This window comes from Argiope bruennichi, chromosome X2 (assembly GCF_947563725.1).
Source record: "Argiope bruennichi chromosome X2, qqArgBrue1.1, whole genome shotgun sequence".
Taxonomy (NCBI): Eukaryota; Metazoa; Arthropoda; class Arachnida; order Araneae; family Araneidae; genus Argiope; species Argiope bruennichi.
This window is the reverse complement of record NC_079163.1, coordinates 120,375,415-120,400,063: the sequence shown is the minus strand read 5'-3', so window position 1 is coordinate 120,400,063 and position 24,649 is coordinate 120,375,415. Positions and strand designations below refer to the sequence as shown.

The window sequence follows — 24,649 nt, the reverse complement described above, 5'->3', positions numbered from 1 at the left end:
TCAGTATTAACTGCACATTAGATAATTTCTTATTTAAATTCATTAGAATCAGAAATAAAACATTTTTAATGCTTTTTAAAAAATAAATTTAAATATCTATTTGATAAACTGCAAAGAATAATTTCAATTTCAAAATTTTTAGAAAAAGAGTGGCAAACATTCACTGAATAATATATAAAATGATTTTAAAATCTTTTGGAGAGAAAGAGAATAAAGCTAAAAAGTATTAATATAAAAAATGGCAGTATCTGATGCTCCCAGTTTTTTTTTTTTTTTTTTTTTTTTGTCATGTGAAGGACAAAAATTTATTTTCATTGTTTTGATATTAACCAACGAAAAATATAAATTAGTTATAAACAAATTTACAGATTATGGAGACCAAAAAAAAAAAAAAAAAAAGATATATAGTTTATGATGAATGATGAACTAAAAATGATGGAGGGTCATTATATATATATATATATATATATATATATATATTCCAAGAAATTCAAAAGAATCATAAATGTGATAAGAATAAATAAAGTAAACAAATTAATAAATAATCTTATTCATATTCAAATAACAAAGACAAAAATATTTAAAAACTAATCTAGTTTCTAAAATTCATTGTACAAAATATTTTCCAAAACACAAAATGCTTCCTTGAAGAAAACCGTATGCAGTTCCAAGTAATCACCAATAGATAGGAAAAAATAGACTGCACACAAATTCTCACAATTTTTTTATTTTATAATTTGGCAGTTCAAGTCATTAAAAAAAATTAAGTTATCTTGGGTGCAAGACTTCATTCAGAATCAAGAGAATATGGTGACCACATAAATGACTGCAACAAAGGCATCATTATAAAAAATTAAATTTCTTGCCTCCCTCTGCAGGTGCGTAAGTTAAAACACAGATTAATAACATGCACGTTTCTTCATATTATGTACAGAACAAGAAAAATTGTGAGATGCAATCCTACCACAATGCACAGTCATACAATAAAATCAATCTACAGTTTGTTTTAGTACCTTCAATAACTTATCTTGATATCTTCTGCATCATAGCACTTTGTGAACAAAATAGCAGTTAACTGAGAAACAGAATGAGCAAATGTAAATAATAGTTCTATCCTTAGTTTTGAAAACTTCATAGGACATGAAAATGAAATACTTGTGTTGCAGAGGGGCATTTCTTTGAAAAACATCTTTTTGTTGATACATAATATCTGAAATGTATACTTGTGCAGGCAGCAAAGAGGTGCAAAGTAATATTTATGCCACTGTATTTTTTAGTGTCCAAATGACACACTGTACAATTTTTCAAAGAATACTGTTATGCTTTCAGTCTTGTGCTTCGGTCCCACGAAATAGTTATAAATTTGGATCATTGCAAAAGGTCTACTGTCCTTCTCCACCATGTGAGGGACATATCACAGAGATCTGAGCTTGGGTCTCACAATGACTTCTAGTATCTTGCTGCTTTTCTGACCCTCCGGCTTTATCAATTTGTTCTTCTCCACTTTCACAGCTTTCTTCCTCAATACTGACTTGAGGTGAGAGAATTTTCCTTGGAAGATGGGGACTACTACTTTCAGTAGATGGCAGTGATCGGTGATGTAGTCTCATGTGACCATGAAGACGAGGTCCCCGAGTACGATGATAATCACCTTCACTATCATGCCGAGAAAATGCCCGAAAGAGTGCATCAGATTTCTCATCTATACTATAGTCTCTAAATTGATGCATATGCTCAAATTTGAGACGTCCTGAGCGAAAAAATCTTTGAAACACTGATGTTTTACCACGTGTTTCACTTGTCATTTCAGACAATTGATCACTCCATTGTATATCACTTTCAGTACAGTGCTTCTTCAAGGCACTCTTATATTTCTTTTTGTGCACCTGGAGTTCACTCAGTGGAAGACCTTCTCCTTCTCCTTCTATTGTAACACCTTCAAATGATACTACCTTGGAAGTTTCAATTGAGGATTTGGTCTTGATAGTATCAGTTACTTGTACATCAGGAGTTTTAAATAATACTTCAACTTCATCAAATGTGTCCTCCATGGTCATCATTTGATCTACACTGTCCCCCTCAAGAGTAAACTGCAACTGCTTTCGACACAAACGAGGAGCTTTACCATTACTTTCCATGGATTTATAACCACTATCAGCTTTCATTTGCTGCAGTCTATTGGTTTGTCCTTCACCTGTACTGTCTGTATTATCAGTAGTGGACTCAAATGATGTTGTAGCACCTTCTGTCCGATCTGTAGATGAGCTTTCCCAGCTGTCAAAGCTACTCTCACCTCCAGGTGTCCGCTTTTGCAACCGCTTATTCAATAAACTTTTGTAGCAATGCCTGCGCAGTTCATGAGAGGGTAGCTGAAGGTAATCGCTGTCATCACATTCATATCCAGGATCGTCGCAAGACACGTCAGCATTAGATTCAAATGATGTTGCATGCGAAGCTAAGATGTCTGGCAACTCCGATGGATTTTCATCTGGTGGATCATCGTTTGCTGCTTCCTGAGTATCACTAAGTTTATCTTCTTCATCTTCTAATGTAGCACGTAACTCCCACAACTGGCGGGACTGCTGCTTTAGTAATTCACTTTCAGCACTGCTATTACTGTCATCTGAACTTTCTCCAGATATCATTTCAATTACCTCCTCACGAATGTCCTCTCTACTTCCTGTATCATTATAACGGACTTTACTCCAAATCCGTACATCTTCTTCATCGACGGGTGAATATCTTTGAAGAAGTGTTTGTAGATGATCTAACTGATGCTCTTCAAGGCTTTTCTCTAACAGCCCAGCTTCAGTACTCGCTGCTTGTTGAATATGAGAAGGATCTGAGGTCCATCCTTCAGCTCCTGCAGCTACATCCAAACTGGATTGGGATTTATCTTTAAGGAGTGTTGCTCCCTGAGTAGCTAATTCCCATACTTGTTGCCGACTGTAATGATAATCTTCAAGATCAACCACCCGAGCTAGAGTATCAGCAGGGATTCCATGTAAAGAAATAGTGCTAGATACTCGCCCATGTTTGGTGTCAAGCACATTGGCAGTGCTACCTGAATCAGGAGATGAATGTGAATGAATGAAAGGTGGGTGACGAACTCCCATTACAGGCTGCGAACTGGAAGAACATACAGATGTTTGATCCCAACTATGTGGAGGAGGAGGTTTGTCATTGCAGCTGCGATGAACAATAGCAGCAACTCTAGTAACCTCCTTATGCCGCAATTCAGGTAACTTTTCGTGCTCTGATATTTCCTCTGGAATCCGCTTATGTTCAAATGTTTGGTCTTCTTCATCAGATAGACAAACAGATGCTTGTCTTTGTATACCAACAGATGATCTTCTTCTTACAACACTTGTGACTTCAGGAGGTCTGAAATAGAAGAAAACAAATAAAGCAAACATATAGAAGTCCAATATCTATATTCTCTAAGACGAAGCAGGAAGAATGACAGTTACAAAATTCCAAAAGCAAGAATAGCACATAACTCATGTACAGGATGATTCAAATTAAAATATCCCTGTTTGGGACGAACAGGAGAGAGAACCAGTCGACGGAACGCCTTCATATTTGGAAGATATACATTTCAGACCATGGGAAATTGATTAATGCAATTAAAAATAGTTTTAAAAAAGGCCGCTAGGTAAAATGTGGAGCTGCGATCGGTTTAAGGTAATGAATATGAAACACGGTATCAACAATAAAAGACAGAATACGAGGTATCTGTAATAAACCTCATTGTTACATTACTAACACACAAATTTCGCCAGCTAGGGAAAAAAAAAAAAAAAATTCGAAAGTGCGAGCTGCACTGGAGAAGAAAATTTGCATAATATGTGAACAAAAGGTCGTTCGTAACAGATAAAAAGCTGGGCGTAAAGGTTCCGAACATTCTTAGGTCATGACAATTCTTTGCCGGAGAGCGCTGCTATTAAAGTTATTTTACCAAAACAGCAATAATACTGATAAAACGCTTCGCTTATACCGAGGGCAGAAATCTTTGCGTACAGGTCCAATAACACTTTGCGCTCTGCGGCGAATGGTCAAACATTTCGAGGAAACAGGAAGCTTTACTGTTAAAGCAGGCCGTGGACGTAAAACACGGATATCGCAGGTGGGTGAAGACGTCGCAACCCCTGTCGTTGCGACGAACACAGCAGGAACATCTAATGCTCGGGTCGTATAAAGGCAATTGGAGTTGCCATACATTGCAGTTTGGAGGTGCATGCGGATAGCACTCAAAGCATATCCGTATATCAATCGCTTGCAAGAGTTAAAACCAGCCGATAGCGATGTGTGTGAAACGTTCGCTTTAACTTTCTTGTCATGAATGGAGGTGGAACAAAATCTTCACCAGGTTCTATAAATGCCATTGCATTCACTGCATGTTATTGTTTGGATCAGCTTCACTGCGACCCTTTTGATTCGCCCATTTTTCTTTGAGAAAATCACATGTTAGCCCTGACGGCGTAACATGTTAGCCCTGAAGCAAGGTGGGCACATTGAAAACCACCTGTAAAACTTTTGTTTGTTCTTTGTGCTATCTGTCGTTTGTTACTATCATTGGAATTTCTATAGTAATTAAAGTTGAGTTGAGTATTAAAGTTTATAACATTTTTACCTCGTGTTCTGACCTTTAGATGTGTCATGTTTCATATTCATTACCTTAAACCGACCGTGGAGCCATATTTCACCTAACGGTCTTTTTTTTTTTTAACTTTATTTATTTTAATGCACTAATCAATTTCTCATTGACTGAAATGTATATTCTCCAAATATGAAGACGTTACATTGACTGGTTCTTTCATCAGGGAGTCCCAAACAGGGATACTTTAATTTGAATCACCCTGTATATAAACAGCTTGGGAATAAATTACTGTCTTGTTTATTTGCAAACAAATTGCTTATTTATAATCGTTCTTTTTTTTTGGGGGGGGGGGGTGATTTATAAACTTCTCCATGATGGTATTTGAAAATCATAGTTCAATGTTTAAAAACAATGGCAATTTTAAAAAAGTGTCATGAGGTTTTACTGAACGCATAAATGTGATATATAAAACTAGCGTACTTTAAGGAGTTAAGCTACTAATATTACATCAGATATCAATAGTTTAAGATTTTCATTATTACTGAAATTTAACAAGTTCCAGAAATTTCTTTAAAAAAATAAATACAGAAAAATTTTTTAAAAAAATTATGAAAATTATTGAAAAAATATATTTAAAAAAACAAGATCATTACATTTAAAACTTGAAAAATTATTTTAAGGACTCCGATTGTCCAGAAAACAACATTTTTCCTAATTTTCTTTCAATGTCCTAATAACTGTACAGAACAAAAGTGATTCATACGCCTTTCAAAAATATCATAGAATAGAAGGAATCTTTTCTGACAGAAGAGAAAATACTCAATAAGTGCAATATGTGATGCCTTTGAAGATCCTTATTATTACCAATTTCTTATCAAACTGTATGAATAAATCAATGTTTTATTGACAATCAATAATAGACAGAACAGCTTATAATGCACCATAAACATGAATAGATGTTTCTGCTTTTGTACTCTTCTTGAACATATAATATATTCCTAGAAAAGAAACAGACCACAAAGTGCACTTACCTTTCAGGTGATGACGAATCTGACAGATCATCTGATCTCTTTGGTTCAGTAGCACTCTTACCTATAAAAATAGCAAAAAAATATTAATAAATACTAAAATATAGTAGTAAAATGTTCAATTAAAAAAGAAATGTAAATATGAAACTTTTCATGCATACACAACATATTTATGAAAGACAAAAGAAAATTATACACTTTTTGTATGAAGTCATAAATTTATTACCTTTAGTTGAAGCTCTTTTCGAAGGTATATCTTGTAATTCTATATCTGCGGAAAATTCGTCTGTAATAAATAAATAAACAATGGAAATTAATTTACAAATGATAATAATTAAAGAAAAATAATTATACTATTTATTATTTATAAATTTGTTTTGTCCTTCCTATTTTTAACAAGGTAATAATTGCTATAACCTTTCACACACTGAAACCTATACATTGTATCACTGATATGTCAATCAGAATTGTTATAACATCAAAGAAATTAAAGTATGTTTCATTATAGAATTATAAATAAAACGTCAACAATTTAGCAAACATAACTTATTAAATATTTTTTTAAAAAAATCTTCTTAAGTACTGCAAAGAAAAGTATTTCATCTTTACATCAGTAGGAAATTTGTTTCCATACTTTCTAAGATGAATTTATTTGCTGAATTTTATATATATAATTTCCTTGTGATGCTTTAACATCTTGATTATTTAATAATCTTGGATGTTGGAAAAGGCCGCATTTTTTAATGTCCATAAATTATCGAAATATTACACATATATAATCTGAGTTTTCCATATTTTCAAAATAATCAGTAGAATACTTATCCTATATAAATAATGAACAGCAATTTTTAGAATTGTAAGATGGAACCTCTGTCTTTAAATTTGTTGATGGAAGATTTTTAAAAAACACATAACAAATCTACATCCAAAAGCAAACAATTTCATTGTGTAGAGTGCAAGTTCCTCCCCCCTCCCATTTCCACATTGTAACAAACAAAAAATAAATGAATAGATATTTGAATAATTCCTACTAACTGGATATAATAATAACTATACAAAAGACAAAATGAAATAATTTTTTTTTCTCATTTAGTGTAAGAAAGAACCCCTAAAGAACCTTGCCCTGCCTTGGCATCCAGGGTGACTGAAAGACAGAGCTCCACTTTTTCTATACTCATCAGGGAAACAAAAATCTGCTTATTTATATGGTAAATTGCTCTTTCCACCTTTGAAATACTCCTTAGTGGGAATGCCTTTAATATATGGTAACTTTGAAGCAATCTTTTAAAATTACTGAAAAAGTTCTATTGTATATCTATTATTATTAATATCTAATAAAATACCCATTGTTTTTCATTGCATACTTTATTTTAATGCCATAATCAGTTTGAAAGATAAATGCACTGCAATTATCCTTTAATCACAATCACAGAGACCATTAAATGAATCAATTTACTCAAAAATATCAATAAAAGAAATTCACATTTATATTTATTTTTTGATTAAAAAATCATTTCAAACTTATGACAAACAGAATTTTTAAAAATGCCTTCAATACAGTACCTGGTCCACTATCAGGTATAGTTTGGGCCCATGATTGAGAAAGCCCACTCTCAACAAGATCATCAGGATCATATTCTTTCAAATCCCTATAAACAGAAAATGCATATATATATAATAAATCATTCCTTTTATAACTTATTGGTTAATATCATCATTAATAATGAAATAAATGATATAAAATATTTTCAATTAATTTTAAGCAGATATTACAATGCAGGTTTTTATCATCGGTAAATATTTAATATAAAATTATAAGCATTTTGAACTCAATACTAAATCAGTATCCATTATACTTAATTCATCAGCATTGCTAAGTTCAATATTACATTCATATCAAAATCTTGCTTTTATTCAGCAAACAGGTAAAGTAAAGATTTACTACTTTATTTTAATGCATAAAAAATTATAAAATTACAATTTACTTTCTAAAGTACATTTACTATGAAATGTAAAAAAAGAATACAAGTAAACATATCAAAAAAAGAAAAAAAGTATTATGATTAAATAAATTATAATAAATCAATTAAAACAATGATAGTAACAAATATTATTTAACTAATTTTAACACATTTATATTTTTTTAAAGCAATTAAACACAAAAAAATTTAAATATCACAAACAATTACTTAACATTTTTTTTTATTCAATAGTAAGCAAAGATATAAAATTATTTAGAAAACAAAATATCACTGCATATAATTAAAAAACATAAACATCACTTGCTAAAAGTTTAAGAAAGTCGTGTAAAATTTACTAATCGATAAAAGTTGCTTTTTCTGCTGTGAATTTTTAGAACAGAAATAGAATTAATTATCATTTGCATCAGTAGATTTGAATCAAATCTAAAAGATGTGAATTAAGAGATACAAGAAAAAAATACAGACAGTAAGACATAAAATTAATGAAAGCAAGAATTATCTTATTTCATTACACATTGTACATGCTCATGTCATGTACATGTTAATATTAGAAAATGTTTAAGAAATAAATCCTCACTATAATTTTATACACTTTGTTTTATATATATGCAATAAATTTTCTTTGCCATGATGCTTATTATTTCACATATATTTTATTCATATTCATTCTCTTTGTAATAACAATTTCAATCAACTGCCCAGTTTAACCAGCATCGGCAAAGCCCTTTAAAATTGAAAGCATTATTCAGCATTACATTTAATTAAATAGAAGGTTAGACTGTTTTCTATCCAATATAATCTGACTGAAATAGAATTCCTATCTTTTACTGGAACATGCACACTTTTTCATTTCCCTGCCATAATAGCTGTTATGAAGTAGATCATGAAGTACAAAAATTAAAACTTAAAACTTGCATTATCAAAATTATTTTATAACTATAATGCAAAAATGTGGCTATCAGATAACATCTATTACCAAAAGAAAATAAATTCATATTAATAATGTACATTCCGAATTTTGCCATTTTCAACATTAAATTAGTATATAATTTTACAGGATTATTTCCTTATGCTGGAAAATTTATGCCATGGAAAACACCGAATGAAAAGTAAAAGGAATTTCAACACAAAGTATTTTAATGAAATTCAGAACTTTTAAAATGTTTACTATCTTTCTAATGTAATATACAGCAACTCTTCAAAAATAGATTTCTGCTCAATGGGTATTCTGGTTTCATTATACTATGACGCCATTCATGTCAATGAATTTAGTAAAATTTCTCTAAATTTTGAAAATTTAAATAAATTATTTAAATTCCAACTTTGACGATTCTTCAACAATCTTCATTAGGTTATAGTATGAATTATTTGGAAGCAAAAATGTATGATAAATCCTTTCTTTTATTGAGTTATTCAGCATTAAAATTCACCCCACTTTGATTTTTTTCAAATATTATTAATTAAGAGCAATTATCTAAGTCAGAATTTATTATATGCCTTCTTAACTGAATCGGCAAGTTAGAATCAATTTTATAATGAATAATTTAAATATTATTTATTTCCATTTAAAATGAGAACCCTTCATTTTTTCCCCTCAAAGAACTCATGCTATGATTAGTTTCTATCCTTTGGGGGATTTTCCCTGCATAAAAAAGATAATATAATCAATATGTTGCTTAATAAAATAGTTTTTCAAAGAAGCAACTTTAAGTTTGATTCTCGATTATATTATGTATACATATTGTTAGATATTTACTAATCAATTAAAAATTTAAATAAATATATTTGACAATGCATATTTAATTTATAAGGAAATCTAAAAACATACACAAATTAGGATTTTTCAACAATTTTTAGCAATGCATTAATTTACATATCACATTTTGATGAAGTAGATAAGTCTTCAGATTTGAAAATAATTGCTTCCTTGACCATCAAATGTAAAAAAAATCGAAACATCTAGAGAAAGTGATACATGTTAAACAAACTCAGTTGCTAAAGAATATCTACATATGACAAAATAAATCTAAGATTTGAGTAAAACAATGTCAATGATTTGTGATTAATAGAAGAATAATTTTGAATGATTCAGTTAGCTTTGATGTTGTCTGTTTCATTGATCTTCAGAATACAACAACATTATATTATTTTCTAATGATAAAAATCAACACCAAGGAATTTAACAAGTTTTACTGCTTTAAGTTTCATTCAAGAAGTTAAGTTTAAAATAAATATATAGTCAATAAATCAAGAAATAGATAGTCAAGAAAATAAATATATAGTCAATAAGTTGTTTAAGAAATCACAGTAGCATTTATTTATAGTCAATAAACATATTTAATTAATAAGTTAAATATGTTTATTGATTATAAATAAATGCTACTGTGATTTCTTGAACAAAAAAAAAAAAAAAAAAGATACATAACTTATTGGATGAAAAATAAAATGTATGATACCTCAAACAACTGTTATATAGATTTGAATGTTCATTCAAGCTAATAAAAATTTCAAAAAGCAACTACAATTAAGAATAAAAATGTCTATTGTTGATCATTAAGTGAAATAAATATCCTTAAGTTTTACTATTTGAAGTTAAGTTAATAGAAATAATGTGCTGTTTTAAAAGAATATACTAAATTCATCTATCTTTATTCTGATGTTTTCCAAAATCAAATAGTAAAAACAAAATAATAATTTTTTTTAATAAAATTTCACTTAACAGCATAATTAAGGCAAAGAAAAACAGTATTACTTCCAAATTTTCTTAATACTGTCTACAGCAGAGGAATAAGAAACTTATTTTATAATTTAAAAGAATTTTAGCAAAATGTATTATCATAGGAAGGTATAAAATTTAAATCAAATGGAAAAACATAAAGTTGCAAAAAAAGGAATTTTTTTTTCTTTAATAAATATTGAAAGAAGTAATTCTTTTTTTGTTAAAATATTACAGTTCTCAATTAAGGAAAATTGTTTTTGTCACACCAAAAATTCTAGTATTAAGTAGAGAAACTACTATGTTCTTCTTTTGGATGCAGCATTGTCTAAAATAAAACAAATTAAAAGTCAGTTTTTTAACGCTAATTAAACCTGTATAAATTTGGCGCCAAAACACTCACTATGACTTTCTCCACCCCCTCATTACTGGCTTTTAATGTTACATATTAATATAGATTGACATGTCATTAGAATTGGCTATCTTTGCTTCCAATCAATTTTTAAATATTCTAATAGTTTTCTTTTAACGAATATATATATATAATATCAACATACATTTTGGCGATAGCAAGTTTTCAACTCGATCGCGTTCACCATAATTTCTCCTCCGTCAATTCTCAGTTCTCTACTGTAGTTAGAATATCTTATTTAGTATTGATACAGGTTATGATGGCGAAAAACAAGAATAAAAAGGTTATATAAACATGCATGGTACATTACTTTTTTCTTTCGCTTTGTCTCCATTGTAATACCATTTGCACCAAACTTAAGAAAGTACATGCCATTTTATACCACTTTGTATACAATCATATTTTCATAACAGAGCTTTCAGAAGATTCTTCTCCCAAGTTATCATATTGTTGTGCCAAATGTTTAAGGGACACCAGCCGTAAAACCTCATTTCTCTAGTGTTAATTTGCAGAAAAGATTCTAAATATAGTGCCATTTCAGGGGAGGGTGCGATAGTCACGTTGAGAGCTGTCCTTGATGCAAAAATAGAAATAAGATAGAAAAAATTCTAGAGAAAGATTGACTTGTCAGCAGTTTGGTAACGAAAAAAAAAATTAAAATGCCTAAAATAATTTTAAGAGGATCTCTAAAGTGTGTAATACTAATGTAAAATAGTTTTAACTTTTACTCGAATGTCTCCAGATGCTACACTACTTCTGACAACGTAAATATTTACTTTAATGCAAGAAAACAATACTTTAGCTCGTCGCGCCATCTATATGCAATAAATAATATGAAAAGTTTCTCTCTATCTCTTTCACTTCCTCTTCCCCAATGCTTTTCTTTATTAAAAGTTACACGAAAAAAAGGAGCAAAAATGTTTACTTTTAATATTTGATTATAAAAAAGGTTTCACCTGTTTACTTTAAATAAAGACGGAATCTCAATTTAATTTGCGAATCACAAACACATTTTATAAAAATAAATATCAAGATAATGAAATTTAACAAAGGTAAGAATTTCATTTTCAAGATAATGTAAGGAAAACTATCTTCTATTTTTATAACCATCATTTACTAGATACAAAATAGTATAGCAATGAATTCCGAATTCATAAAAGTCGTAAACCTTCCTACGTTCCTCTTTGTTCCTACAATAAACATTTGTCAAAACTCACTTATTTCTGAGACAACTGTGGTTTTCCTCTACTCTTCCATAACTAACTAATTAATTTAAGCTAGTTTGAAAAATAAGAAAGATAATCCATGGAATAGCTTTTTCGCTAATTATAAATAATTAAACAGAATAGAATTCAAATTAAAAATTCTGTAATTACTAAATGTTTTTTCATAATTCAAAAAATTAAAATTATATTAATTAAAATTTAATTTTAATTAATACACTTAAATTAATTTTTTTTCATAAACTCCTTTTGAATTAAAACAATTAAGCACTCCAAGAAAATTCAAGAAGGAATGCTTAATTATAATCTGTCAAATGTTGCTCTTTCATACACTTTGTAGGATGTAGAGGTCACTCCTTACCAATTACAGAAATATAAGCTAAAATGACAATATTTAGTTTCCAACACATTGCTGATATATTCTTTTCAGGTTGATAATTCTCAATAAATAATCTTTCAAATTGTGTACTAATAAAGCAGGGACTGGCTAGTTTGTCATCTCTTAATTATGGATTAAAAAGATGAAATATCTATTAAACTAAGCAAAATAGATTAGCTAATGCAAAATTCTTACTTATATTACTTAAAGGCATGCATATTATATACATATATATGCTTTCAACATTTCCGGCAACTAACAGTTGATATTCTGTGAATTACCAAAGACAACTCTGAAATGGAAATCATTTCATTGCAAGTCGAGTAGGTAATAAAAAACGGCTTTTGTTAAGTTTCTTTCTGTTATGAGGAAATGTATCATAAATTCTGAATTGCTCAAACGTTTTTAGGAAATTCTTTTCTTTTTGTTAAAAAAAACTATTTGAAATCCATTTTTTTTAATGTCGCCTGATTTTCAAAATGTCCTCTATAAATGAATACCAAATGTCATAATATTTAATGTACATATGAGTATCATAGGGACCTGACGGGAAAAAAAGTGATATCTGATGCATAGTTGATTTCCGAGGCCTTGAAACAAATTTCGGACCAAAAAATCATTATATTTTTCTGTTTATTATTTCACGTATTCGTTGAATTATTCTTACGAAGTTAATATTTCTATCATACAAATAATCGTTAATAAATCAAATAAAAACAACTAAATGATTAACTTATTATTTAATAAGTGACTTATTTGAAAAATGCTACTATGGGGGATTTTTCTTGCATTTTCTTCTATGTTTGTCGCAAGCTCCTTGATCCTATCATTATAATGCAGGTGTGTGTTTGTGTTTTTTTTTGGGGGGGGGATCGGATTTAGTAGATAAAATGTCTAAGGAGATAAATCATTATTGATTAATCTCAGGAAATACATTTTATTATTTTCATTCTTAATAAATATGCTTCTGCAAATGGGATAATATTCTAAATAGGAAAACCAATATAATTTTCTGAAATGTAACAAAATTTTTAAAAAAATTAAAACGAATTGTAATTAAATAAACAATGAAGTATTTTGATACTGAAATTCAAAACTCGATGGCATATAAATCATATAAAACATATAAATCAGTGCCATTTATATCGATTTGCAAAACCGCCTCTTTGTAACATTTGAGAAGCTTATACTCGGCAAGTTTAGGAGCATTATTTATGCATAAGAAAAATCTTATAATGTCTCATAATTATAATAAAATTCGCATCTTTTCTTTAAACAATTAATGGCATTTTCGATTTTAACTGGAACTACAATCGCTAATCGCTATCTGTAAATGTAGTGAGACTAAAAGCACCCAGCATTGCCTTGGCGGACATGAACTGTTCACAATTGCTCATATTAAAGTTTCTATATTCGAATTTAAAAAAAAGACGAAAGGAACAAATAAAGGCATTTTTCATTTGCAAAATAAATCAATGGTGCAGAACTTTGCGCGTCGCACCGTTTTCAATCCATCAGCCCGGGTCTAGTTACTAATTTTATAACCTAAAAAATAATGCAAATCTGCACTTAAAATATCGTCCTATCAAGATTCTTCTGCTTTGTTTTATTAGCCTGCAAAAAGTATACTTTAAGCAAAGAAATCTTAGAAACAGAATGTGTAAATTTAAGGAACTTAAAAATGTTTATAGGGAAGGAATACGACTATTTTGGTTTTAAATATTCATATAGTTTTGACCGTTAATAATTAATAATTTTAAATTCAAGGTAAAAAATGTTTTAGTTTTTCCATGGTTTTGACACAAGAAAAAATATGTGGCGTTATTACTTTTAAAAATTGTTCACCGGCTGGGAAAATTGCTGTAATTCTGTATTAAAAGAACAGGTTATGCTGAAGAAGTATTTAAGGTTTTTAGAAGTTTTGAAACCTATCTACTAAATAAGTGATTTTCAGTTGCTGTATTTGTATTTGTTTTCTTTCGACATATTTAATACAAAAAAATATTAAAATTGTTTTGAATACAAAAATTTAGCCTATAAAATAACAATCTCGAATCTCTTGATTTCCCTTTTCCCACTGAAACAAGTGGATAATATATGAGATAAATGCTTTGTAAATGATTCCTTTCTTGGTTGATATTTTAATCGTTCTTTCACCTGAAGAATCAGCGAACTGAAAAAAATAAGGATTTTAATATTTCCACAAAGGATTCGTCATCACCAACATAAGATGTTGGACTTTATTCTTTCCGTACTAATCAAAACTCAGCTTGAGACAATTAATTATAAATCGTTTGTAATTCATTAATGAATTTAAAAAATGCAATTTAAAACTTGAAATCTGTGTAGCCTATCTACCCTCTATTCTGTAAGTTCCTAGTTAGAACAAAATATTACACGCTGTTTCAAAAATGTTGTTCGATTGTTTGAATGTCGCGATGTAATGCTATTCAGTATCGTGAAGATATCATAACAATAATATTGGACATTTCATTATTAATGTTGGCCATTAATAGGGATTTATAAGTTGTTTATTTAGCTTTCGCATCTGACAACAGTAAATAATTTGCTCTTCTTGGATGCCTATTAATCCTTTTGATCAGTGTTATATTGGCAATATAAATTACCAAAGAGAGTGATCTGCCTACAACTTTCTTGCCTACTCTGTTATAAAGGTGTTATTCCCTTCCCCCGCTTAATGTAGACTTTGCATCAGGTCGCGAGTACCTTGCATTGCTTTGCTCAACAATATTTACGAAATATAGATCATTGACGCGAATCTAGCATTTTTATTGAATCTATCTTGGGTGTATGTATGTGAGACACTTTTTTTTCGATCGATTGAAACCAAAATTGACATCGAGCTATTGTTATATTCACAACATCACATACCAGATTTCCTTTATCTCTTTGAGTTATTGCATTTACATGTGTGCGAAAGTATGGATCGACAGCCAACCAACCCTTTGACAGATTTGGTTCAAAATTGAAAAAAAAAAAAAAAATGTTTATTTTAGATGCTAAACCTGCTTACGGAATTTAATATATCTAGTTCTTTACCTTTTTCCGAGTTCCAGCGGCCAAATAGACAGACTCCCATGTAAATGAATTTCGTTCAAAAGAAATTAGCAAATTTGATCATGAGTCAATATACCAAGTTTCATACATTTAGCATAAAGTATTTTTGAGTTATCGTGTTCACAGACAGATATAATGCCCAAAATGGTTTTTCGAATTCGGTGTCACCTGAAATGCGGAGATTCGTCAAAATCTCGAGATCGAATTTTTTTGACGATTACAATACTTTCATCTATATTTCATATATGAAAAAATAAAAGGCGATAATAAAATTTTAAAAAATGAAATTTATTACTTCCGTTGTAGCTAATATTATTTTCATGACTTTGGCGTATATTTCAGTTTTATATTAAATATTCTGGATGTTCCGATAGATATCTGAATTTTTTCACGCAGTCAGTTTTCAGTACAAATTCTGTGTTGAGTCTATATAATTTTTGGATAATCTCCAAATTTTTGTGAACACAGTTACGAACTGAAAAATAATGGAATCGTCATAGGAATGAGCTCCGGCATAAAAAATATAACTTGAATATATTAGTGACGTATCATATGGATCGCCCCTTTCACTCTGTAAAGTATAGATCAAGGTATCAAGGTAAGGTCAAGATCCTGATTATTATAACAAATTCATAATTTGGAACCTAAAGTACTGGCATATTTAAAATAATTTATTATTTAAAAAAACTTTTTAGGAAAAGAGTAGAGAAAGAAGTCGTCAATAGCTATTTGTTTTCTTTTCAATAGTACTTATTTGATATTTTTCCGAATAGAAATACCATTTTATTTATTAATTTATTTTTGAATTTTTTTTCTTTCTGTTTGAAATTATAACGCATTTATCTGCTGAATTTTGATTTATTCAAATCCTTTTTTAAAAGGAAAAGAAAAGGGGTTGTTCTGGATATTTTATAAGAGTAATCATCATGAAACACACGTAAAACTTTGCAAATTATAATGATCGTGGTATTTTAATTTAAAAAGAAATTTTTTATCAGCATTCATACATTACTAATCGGAGAAGTTTTGTAGAAATAAAAACGATTATTGAAGCTATGTTGTTTCAGGTCTTTTCGTTTCCGTCATTTGACCGTGGCTTAAAGTTATCCATCCCAAAACAGCACAGGATAATAAATATATAAAAGTAATTAACAAACGGGATTGAGAAGCTAGTTATTTTATTTAGTTATATTCGTGTCTTGTTTTGAAGTGTCAAGGGTTATTTCAGTGTGGATCTTTTAACTGTGAGCCTTGATCGAATATCGAAGACAGCATCCGAGCCGACATTCCCTCTCCAAACTTCCGCACCATGCCGATGGGAGTGAATTTGATCCTGACAGATTTAAAATTCACTAGAACCATTTACGCTGCAATTCTTTGGTGGAATCGGGTTTCGTACCTAGAGCTCTCCGTCTTCGAAGCAGTAGCCTTACAGCCATGAAGCCGCGGTCCCAGCGTCGCTCAAAAATTCGGCATCCCCCCCCCCGTAATACGGAGCTTAAAATGCCTATAATCTAAATTCATAACTCTCTTAAAAGTGGGTATAAAAATTAAATTGCTAATATAAGTTAAATGATATAATTAATTAAATGATTGAATTATAAACTAACTTTTAAACTGTCTGTTCTTTTCTTCCTTAAAAGGAGGTATTCTTAATGAAAACATTTTTCTGAAACAGTCATAAGAATTAAATAGAAGGACAAACCCAAGAGAAGTAAGCATGCTTTATATTATTTAATTACGATATACAAACCAAAACACTATGACCTTGCAGAATTACTAAAGCAGTTTGTTCCTGAAATAATGTAGGCATTTAAATATAAAACATGGAAACCGATATTTAACACAGAATAGTAGGTCTGATTACAGGTAGAGGGCCCTTTATTCAAGAAATATTCCGAAAAATAAATGGTAATGAAGGGAATTAGTTGAAAAAAAGATCATATGTACATATTTCAAGATTTTCTTTAATAGTATGAACAGGAGATCACATTTGAATAAAATAATTTTTAAGTTAAAATTTTTTTCTTAGGTTGCAAAAAATCAAAGCATAAATTAATCTAATTATCATTATTATAATTAATCTCATATTGGTAATTTTTTTAATTAAAAACTATTGTAGACTGTCATCAAAGGTTTCGTTTCAAAAAGAAAATGTATGTTTTAAAGAAACTTTTTTTTTTAAAGAATAAGACGATGAAAGTTCAAAAAATATTATTGTTTGATGACTAAAATTATCTACTATCTTCCTCATTTCAATAAATTCCCAACTAACATCTAATTATTCAAATATGTATGCAAAAGTTCTGCGAGATTTCAAAAATTTGAAAGAACTGATATAAAAAAAATTCCTCGCAATAAACTCGAATCTTTCAATCGGTTTCTAGTTTCATATTCACATTGATATATATATATATATATATATATATATATATATATATATATATATATATATATATATATATTATAAAAATCCTTAAAAATTTACGCATATCCTATAAATGCAAATAATAGAAACCTTGATAATTCAGTAAAATAGGGATGGAAAATTGCCTTATATGGGCAAATGAAAAAAAAATTTATCTGTAAAACTCTAAGGAAATTCTTACGGAACTATTTTATGTACATAAAACTATTTCATTATCATTATTTTTGGATTTAGAAATTTGCTGAATTTATTTACTTCCTAAATAACTATTGTGTTATTACCTCATATCCACAAATATAAGCTGAATATTATTTCATTTTGTTACAGTATTACGAATAAAATTAATCGATAGATCTTTAAGAAAAATATGACTGATGTATATAAAATTAAAAATTCATTAAAAGAAAGTGTCAGATTTTCGTTTGCAGATTTTAAAAGTCATTATCTATAGATCTATAGATAGAGTTTTTATGTCCTATTCTTGATGGTTGCCTTCAAATTCGCTAAAGAATGAAAGGAGAAACCTAGGAAAGGGCACACAGAATTTCTATGCTCAGTTCGAGTTTACTTTCCAAAGTTTATTCTCAACATAAACACTAATTTCGAAATATGGATGTCGCAAAGCTTTTGTGATAATTTCAAGACCATCTGGTAGACAAACGGTCACAAAGGCTTTATTCTATCTTAGGATTTTCCTTCATGAAACGAACAAACTCAGAGTGTGCCAGAAATAGATGATGAATTTCTCACAGAAATTCAAAGAAAGTTTCCAACTGAGCTGTGCTTCAAAGCTGTTTTTGAAAATGATCGTAGAGTTATTCATAGTTAATAAGAATAAAAACTATTTTTAGTATGGAAAATTTTAAGTAGCTTTTGAATAAAATTTCATTAATAGATAAATTTAAAAAAATTAGATAATGTTGCGTATGAAACTTTTGTATATCATGTGTCTTCTCATAGTCAATGTTGCAAATTTTCTTAATTGTATGAGAGTCGTTAAAGAATAATGAATTAGTGTCGTTTTAAGCCTAGCAATCGAAACCTGTGCCATCTGAGGAAATATTGAACATCAAAAAAATTCAAGATATATTTCTTAAAGTTTGGGGGAAAATTAAAATCACAAAATCTAGTGGAATCTAATTTCCCAAGAATTTCGAAAGGATTTGATGGAAAAAGAGATGCAGATTCATTTTGCTTAATCTATGGTAAAGTTACATGACATAAATTGTTAGATAATAGAACGATTGTTGCATATAATGCTGCAGTCCTTGACAATACTTGAATTTTATAGTGCGAAATCAATGTACTCAATAAAATAATGTTATTTCTTTCAGCTACTGAAAACATCCAGACAAGAAGAATTATAATGGAACAAGAAGAATTATGGTTGTATTAAAATAGCAAATTTTTCTTTAAAATCTGATTACCATTACCTTATTTAAGTGGTGCACTGAGACTGAAAAGTAGCCTCTTTTTCAAGAATTATTCATCAAGCTTTCCATAAATCACTTTAAAAATAATTTGGCTTAATAGGGTGGTTAAAATTGCTCATAAATCAATAGTTCTTTATATTTCGTTACATATTTATAAGTTTTCAAAAGCTTTTCTAATAATTTGACTAATTATATCAATCTTAAAGATCAATCAATATTATTTATTTATTTACCATTCTTTTCTCATTATATTTATTTTCTTTTATGGCAACATCAGAAAAAAAGCGATCGACTAAATCAGAAATTAAATCAAGATTTATTATTTTTCTCCCTATTTTCAGAAACTACTTTTCGTACCTGAAATATTTTTATAAAAATAAAAGCCTCGGCGCAGAATAAATTGTTTATCATGAAAAGACAGGCTCATGAATATCTTCTTTCAGTCAACAAGTGGTTTTTTTGCTCCCCTCCAGCTATTCATTCTCCCTGTGAGTAACGAAGAAGTAGCGAAGTTTCATTTCGATGTTATCAGAATTTATATTGGTTACGAAGCGCTTTGAAAAATACGGAAGCAACCAAACAACAAATGTTATTGAAAACATTTGTTGAAAATTTCAAGGTATTATCTAAACTTTTTAATGAAATTGCTTTTAATATATGGGAAAATGATATTTTCATTATATTATTTAGTGTATGATGTTACATGATTATGACAAAACAAATTGGAACAAAAGGAGTCTCATAAGAATTATGAAATAGTGTTAATTATGATATTTGAGAGCTTGACGAAAATATTTTTAATTGCAATTTTAATATTTAGAACTTATTGTTTTGAGATAAAAGAAGGAAGAGATAGAATCATCTCCATTTATTTCGATCTTCAGTTCTTTACGCAAATAAACCTGGACCCCTTGTTGATTACTGTGTACAATTGTATTTATTTTTTGTATTAACTTATTAATTTTTCTGCCTAGAAAAATTATCATAATTCAAGGTCATAACCAATGCTTTAAAATTAGACAAAGGCACAGACATTTTTTTAGCTATTTTTCGGAATATACATTTTGCATTTAAATTAAGATAGCTGACAGAAATATAATAGATAATATTTTGTTCTTATATTTTTTGAATATTTTGTCCATAAATTTAACAAAAATTGTCTTTATATTGATTCGAAATCGATAATAGCATTACCGGCATACCTTTGATCGGAATCTTTTACTGAATAAGGGTATTTTTCTTATCAATTACTTAGAGGACTCTCGCAGAAGAAAATGGTGTTAAAAGAAAAAAATGTGTGATGCTTTTAAAATTCCTATAAATATCACCTACAAATTTATTATCTGAAACAGAATACTTCGTATAGTTACGAGACATATTGTTTTGGAAAAACCTATCTGATGGGTCATGGTAAAAGGTACAACAGCTTACTTTTTTCTGCACGAAAAAATAAAAGACATGTTAAAAAACAGATAAAGCGTACAAAAAACAATACTTGCAGAAATCAGCAACACACAAACAGAAAATCGTTATTAAACAATAGCAGCAGCACGAAGCGCGCAGAACATGATGTAGATCACACTCCTAAGTGAGATTTCATTCAACTATTCCTTCTTTCGGCATGACTATGCGTCTCTATTTTTAGAGCTGCCGTAACAGAGTGTCGAATCGTGTAAAACAAACATCAAAATTCGAATTCCAATGGAATTATCATCAAGATTTGAAAATATTCGGGATCTTTCATTTTTGTCGTTGATTGTCGCCAAGTTTGCACCAAGGCCAGAAGTTGAGTCAGTATCTATTAGAGCTATTTGTGAAACTAATTGCGCAAGGAAGCAATATTGCAGATTTGCAATAATACTAAATTAAACTGCAACTTGAAAAGGGAAGAAAATCCATTCATTTGAAAACGAATTTTTCAATAAAATTTAGATGCATTTGATGAATAGCAGTTGTTTGCCGTTTTTAAGAATTTTTCTGTAAACATGAAGCTTCAAATACTTTTTAAGCTATTCATTTTTCTTTATACTATATCATCACTTATACGTTTCTTGTCGAACAGGTTTTTATAACATTTTATAAGTCGTATAATAAACAAATCTACAGCTTGTGATTTAATGTTTAAAATTTCAATTAAGCTCGATTTCTGAGATTGAATATCATATTGATACTTGTTTTAGAATTCACAGATGTTTTTCGTTGGAGTTATGATTATCAGTTTTTCATCCAATAAGTTTGCTACAGGATGAAACGTGATTAAGTAAAAAATAAATAAATAAATAAAAGGATAAGAAAAAAATTCTTAATTAAATTTAAAGTACTAAGTAATGCCTGTATGTATTGGGTTTATAACTATTTTATTAGCAGATTGTATATGCAATTAACCATACGTAAAGTAAAATTTACTTATAAATTTAAATTGCTACTTTACTGACAATTGCTTGCCAGTGTTGGAATAGTATTATGCCTATCCACAGTAGATCGAAATGCTTTTTAAATCATCCTATCTTGCTAGTTTGTAAGCACGGTTTTTCTAAAGTCTGCGCAGGTTGATTGATCGAAATGGAAAGTAACGATAGTCACATCGATAGTGAATGTTGTTGCAATTTTATTCTTTAAATGAGCCCGGAGGATAAATATTTCCGTACATTTTCAGATTTTTCTTCTTTTTTTCATTCTTTACTTAAATCGTCACGCCATTGACTCTGTCATTGGCTAATGAGTTGATAGCGGAATCTGCGGATAGCGCTGCTCAAATTAAAAGCACCACTAATAGTTCTTTTTTTTTTTTTTTTCTTGGCGGAGTAGTTAATGTGTGTTTATGATTTTCTTATGTTGGAAACAACATTGTGGCAAATAGACATTTACATTTCTTTCGAGTTTTCTTTTATTTGCACCTTTTTGCCCGATGTTTGCACAAATAATTGAGATCAGTAGTTTGCTGTATTACTGATTTTTCACGATTGATGATGGGCATTTAATCTGCAATTAGATTCAGAATTTAACATTTGAGAAATAAGATTTTCCAAAAAATCAATTTACAGTGAAGACCTTCAAACATTTGAGAAATAATTGAGAGTTTTCTATATTACTGATTTTTCACAGTTGATTGTAGAATTTCAGATTGAGCAAACATTTGAGCAAAAACTTTTTTAATCAACTTGCTGTGAAGACCTTAAAAAATTTAATGAATGCCAAACCTATTTATGATTTTAAATATGAACGATAACAACAATAATAATAACAAAAAAAAGAAATTAATGACATTAAAATGAGCTGGTGCAAGAAAATTGGTTTCAATACTAAATGATCGCGTTTTTGAGACATTATACCATCGAAACCTCATCATTTATGTAGACATTGTGCACTTCAAATCAACTCTCATGAGTCAAATATCCTCATGAAAGTTTGGAAAGCGGAACTCCGGTTGGACTATAGTCCATTTATCCATCCCATAATATATATAATGAGTTATTTCGAATACAAATGTTAATTGTACAAATTTTTCAAATCGCAATATAGGAAAGTTGAGAGTATGAAAGAGATAAATGCAGGAAAATTTCTGCACGACATGCAAATAATAATTTGGAGAATATTACAGCATAATAGTAGAAATATAACTGAAATTCATTTGTTGATTTAAATCGAATTTTTTAAAGTTGAACAATTTGGATTGTATTGCCAATTTCGAACCACGATTAAATGGGTGATGATATTTAGTTTTCCCGATGTGAAAAGACATTTGAGGCAGAATTTATTTAACTTTCTAGGCAATTGACACAAACTTTGTCTGTACCAAAGAATAAATTAGTGAATATTCCATTTTATTCATAATTTAGCACCATTTTTATTTTCAATGTGATAAAACTTGAGAAAATAAAATTGAAATTTGTTGCCTATGAAGAAATAGAAAAGTAAATTAATAAATACAACTGCAAAATACGAGATCGCGGAAGTTTTATTATTGATTTTAAAAACATATTTAATTACATTTACAGAGAATAATAAAAATGGGAGAGAAATCATAAGCTCTTCGTATTATTGAAATACACTTGAACAACAAAAGATTCAAGTTAATTTACTACCGCTTTTAAAAAGAGCTTTAGCAGACACATAAAAGTAATTAAATACGGAAATTCAGTTAATGTAGCACGTAGAAAATGTTACATATGCTTTTTGACTAATTGAGATTATGAAATATGTTAGTCTTACGTGAATAGTCCTGTGGTGTTTTTTTTTTTCAATAATTTGAGCTATGATTAAAAATAGAACAGATAATATTGACTCGATAGACTGGGAAAGACAGAAGAAAAATGAAATTTTGCATGCAGCAATCACAAAAAAAAAAAAAAGTTAGGAATATAAAATAAACTTGGATAAAACCGAAATGTGTATTTCCATTTCCTATTCAACATTTTTTTTGTGTGTGTGTGGAAGAAGAGCACAATGAATTCAGATTTAAATACGCGGTTAGATTGCATACGCATAAATAACTTTCGAAAACTTTTAATTATTTGCACTGAATTAAAATATGACGTATTGAAATAATTGGGTGAATTCTAGTTAAATTTTTAGTAAACGTGTGCATTAAAATATAAATTTTAAACTGGGACCAAAAATGATTTAGTCTAAGTGAGAAGCTACCAAATGTTTCTGATTAATAAAAAAAGAATATTACAAAAGTATTCAATTTTTTTTTCCAACGGATGTTTCTTCATTTTGTTATTTTGATGACTCCAAACGAAAATGATTTAAATGCATACAAAATTATTAAAAAATTACTCGCTAACTGATGCCAGTTTTATAAGTGAGCAATATTTTTTCACAAAACTATTTTTTAAACATTTCTATTTCACTTGACTTGTTTCATGACCGTAAGAATGAAATTTTGTAACCAATTTTCACTCCTTTCTTAATATATTAAACTTTTGAAACTCTGATTACGCATATGTTTTCAATTTTAATATACTTTCTTTACTATTTTTAGAATTTAAAAATCAGCTTATTAATCAATTAAAAATTTGCTTATTTCAGTTACCAGTAGCAGCATCTGATATCGTGTCTCGGATTAATTGATTTCAAGAGTTCAGGATATTTACAATAATGAATCATAAATTAAAAATTAAAAGTCGAAAATTAAATTAAAATTCTTTCCCCTTTATAAAGGAATAAGAAAATAGTACTTTTATAAATATTTTGTTAAATTTATTTTAACTATAAACGCATTAACACGCACTCAAATTATGCAAGCTACATTTTTACTAGGAGAAAGTAACATTCAAGAGAATAAATGAAGCTGTTAAAGACGCATATAATATTTTAATTCGATGTGAATGGCAACAATCTTGATAAAGTAATGTTTGCTCATGA

General features: G+C 29.1%; 1 protein-coding gene across 3 annotated transcripts in view; it reads right to left on the bottom strand.

Moving 5' to 3' along the window:
• Positions 1-711: 711 nt before the first annotated feature.
• Positions 712-24,649, bottom strand: part of LOC129960359 (uncharacterized) — a 163,211-nt gene continuing 139,273 nt past the window's right edge. For 2 of the 3 annotated variants that reach the window (XM_056073760.1, XM_056073759.1), the window contains 4 exons: positions 7,192-7,277; positions 5,855-5,914; positions 5,632-5,692; positions 712-3,384 (listed from right to left, as the gene is read on the bottom strand). In XM_056073760.1, the coding sequence (XP_055929735.1) occupies positions 1,383-3,384; positions 5,632-5,692; positions 5,855-5,914; positions 7,192-7,277 (2,209 nt within the window). In that variant the 3' untranslated portion in view covers positions 712-1,382. Of the gene's footprint in view, positions 3,385-5,631; positions 5,693-5,854; positions 5,915-7,191; positions 7,278-11,048; positions 11,503-24,649 lie in introns of those variants that run through there. The other variant, XM_056073761.1, reaches the window with a different exon arrangement.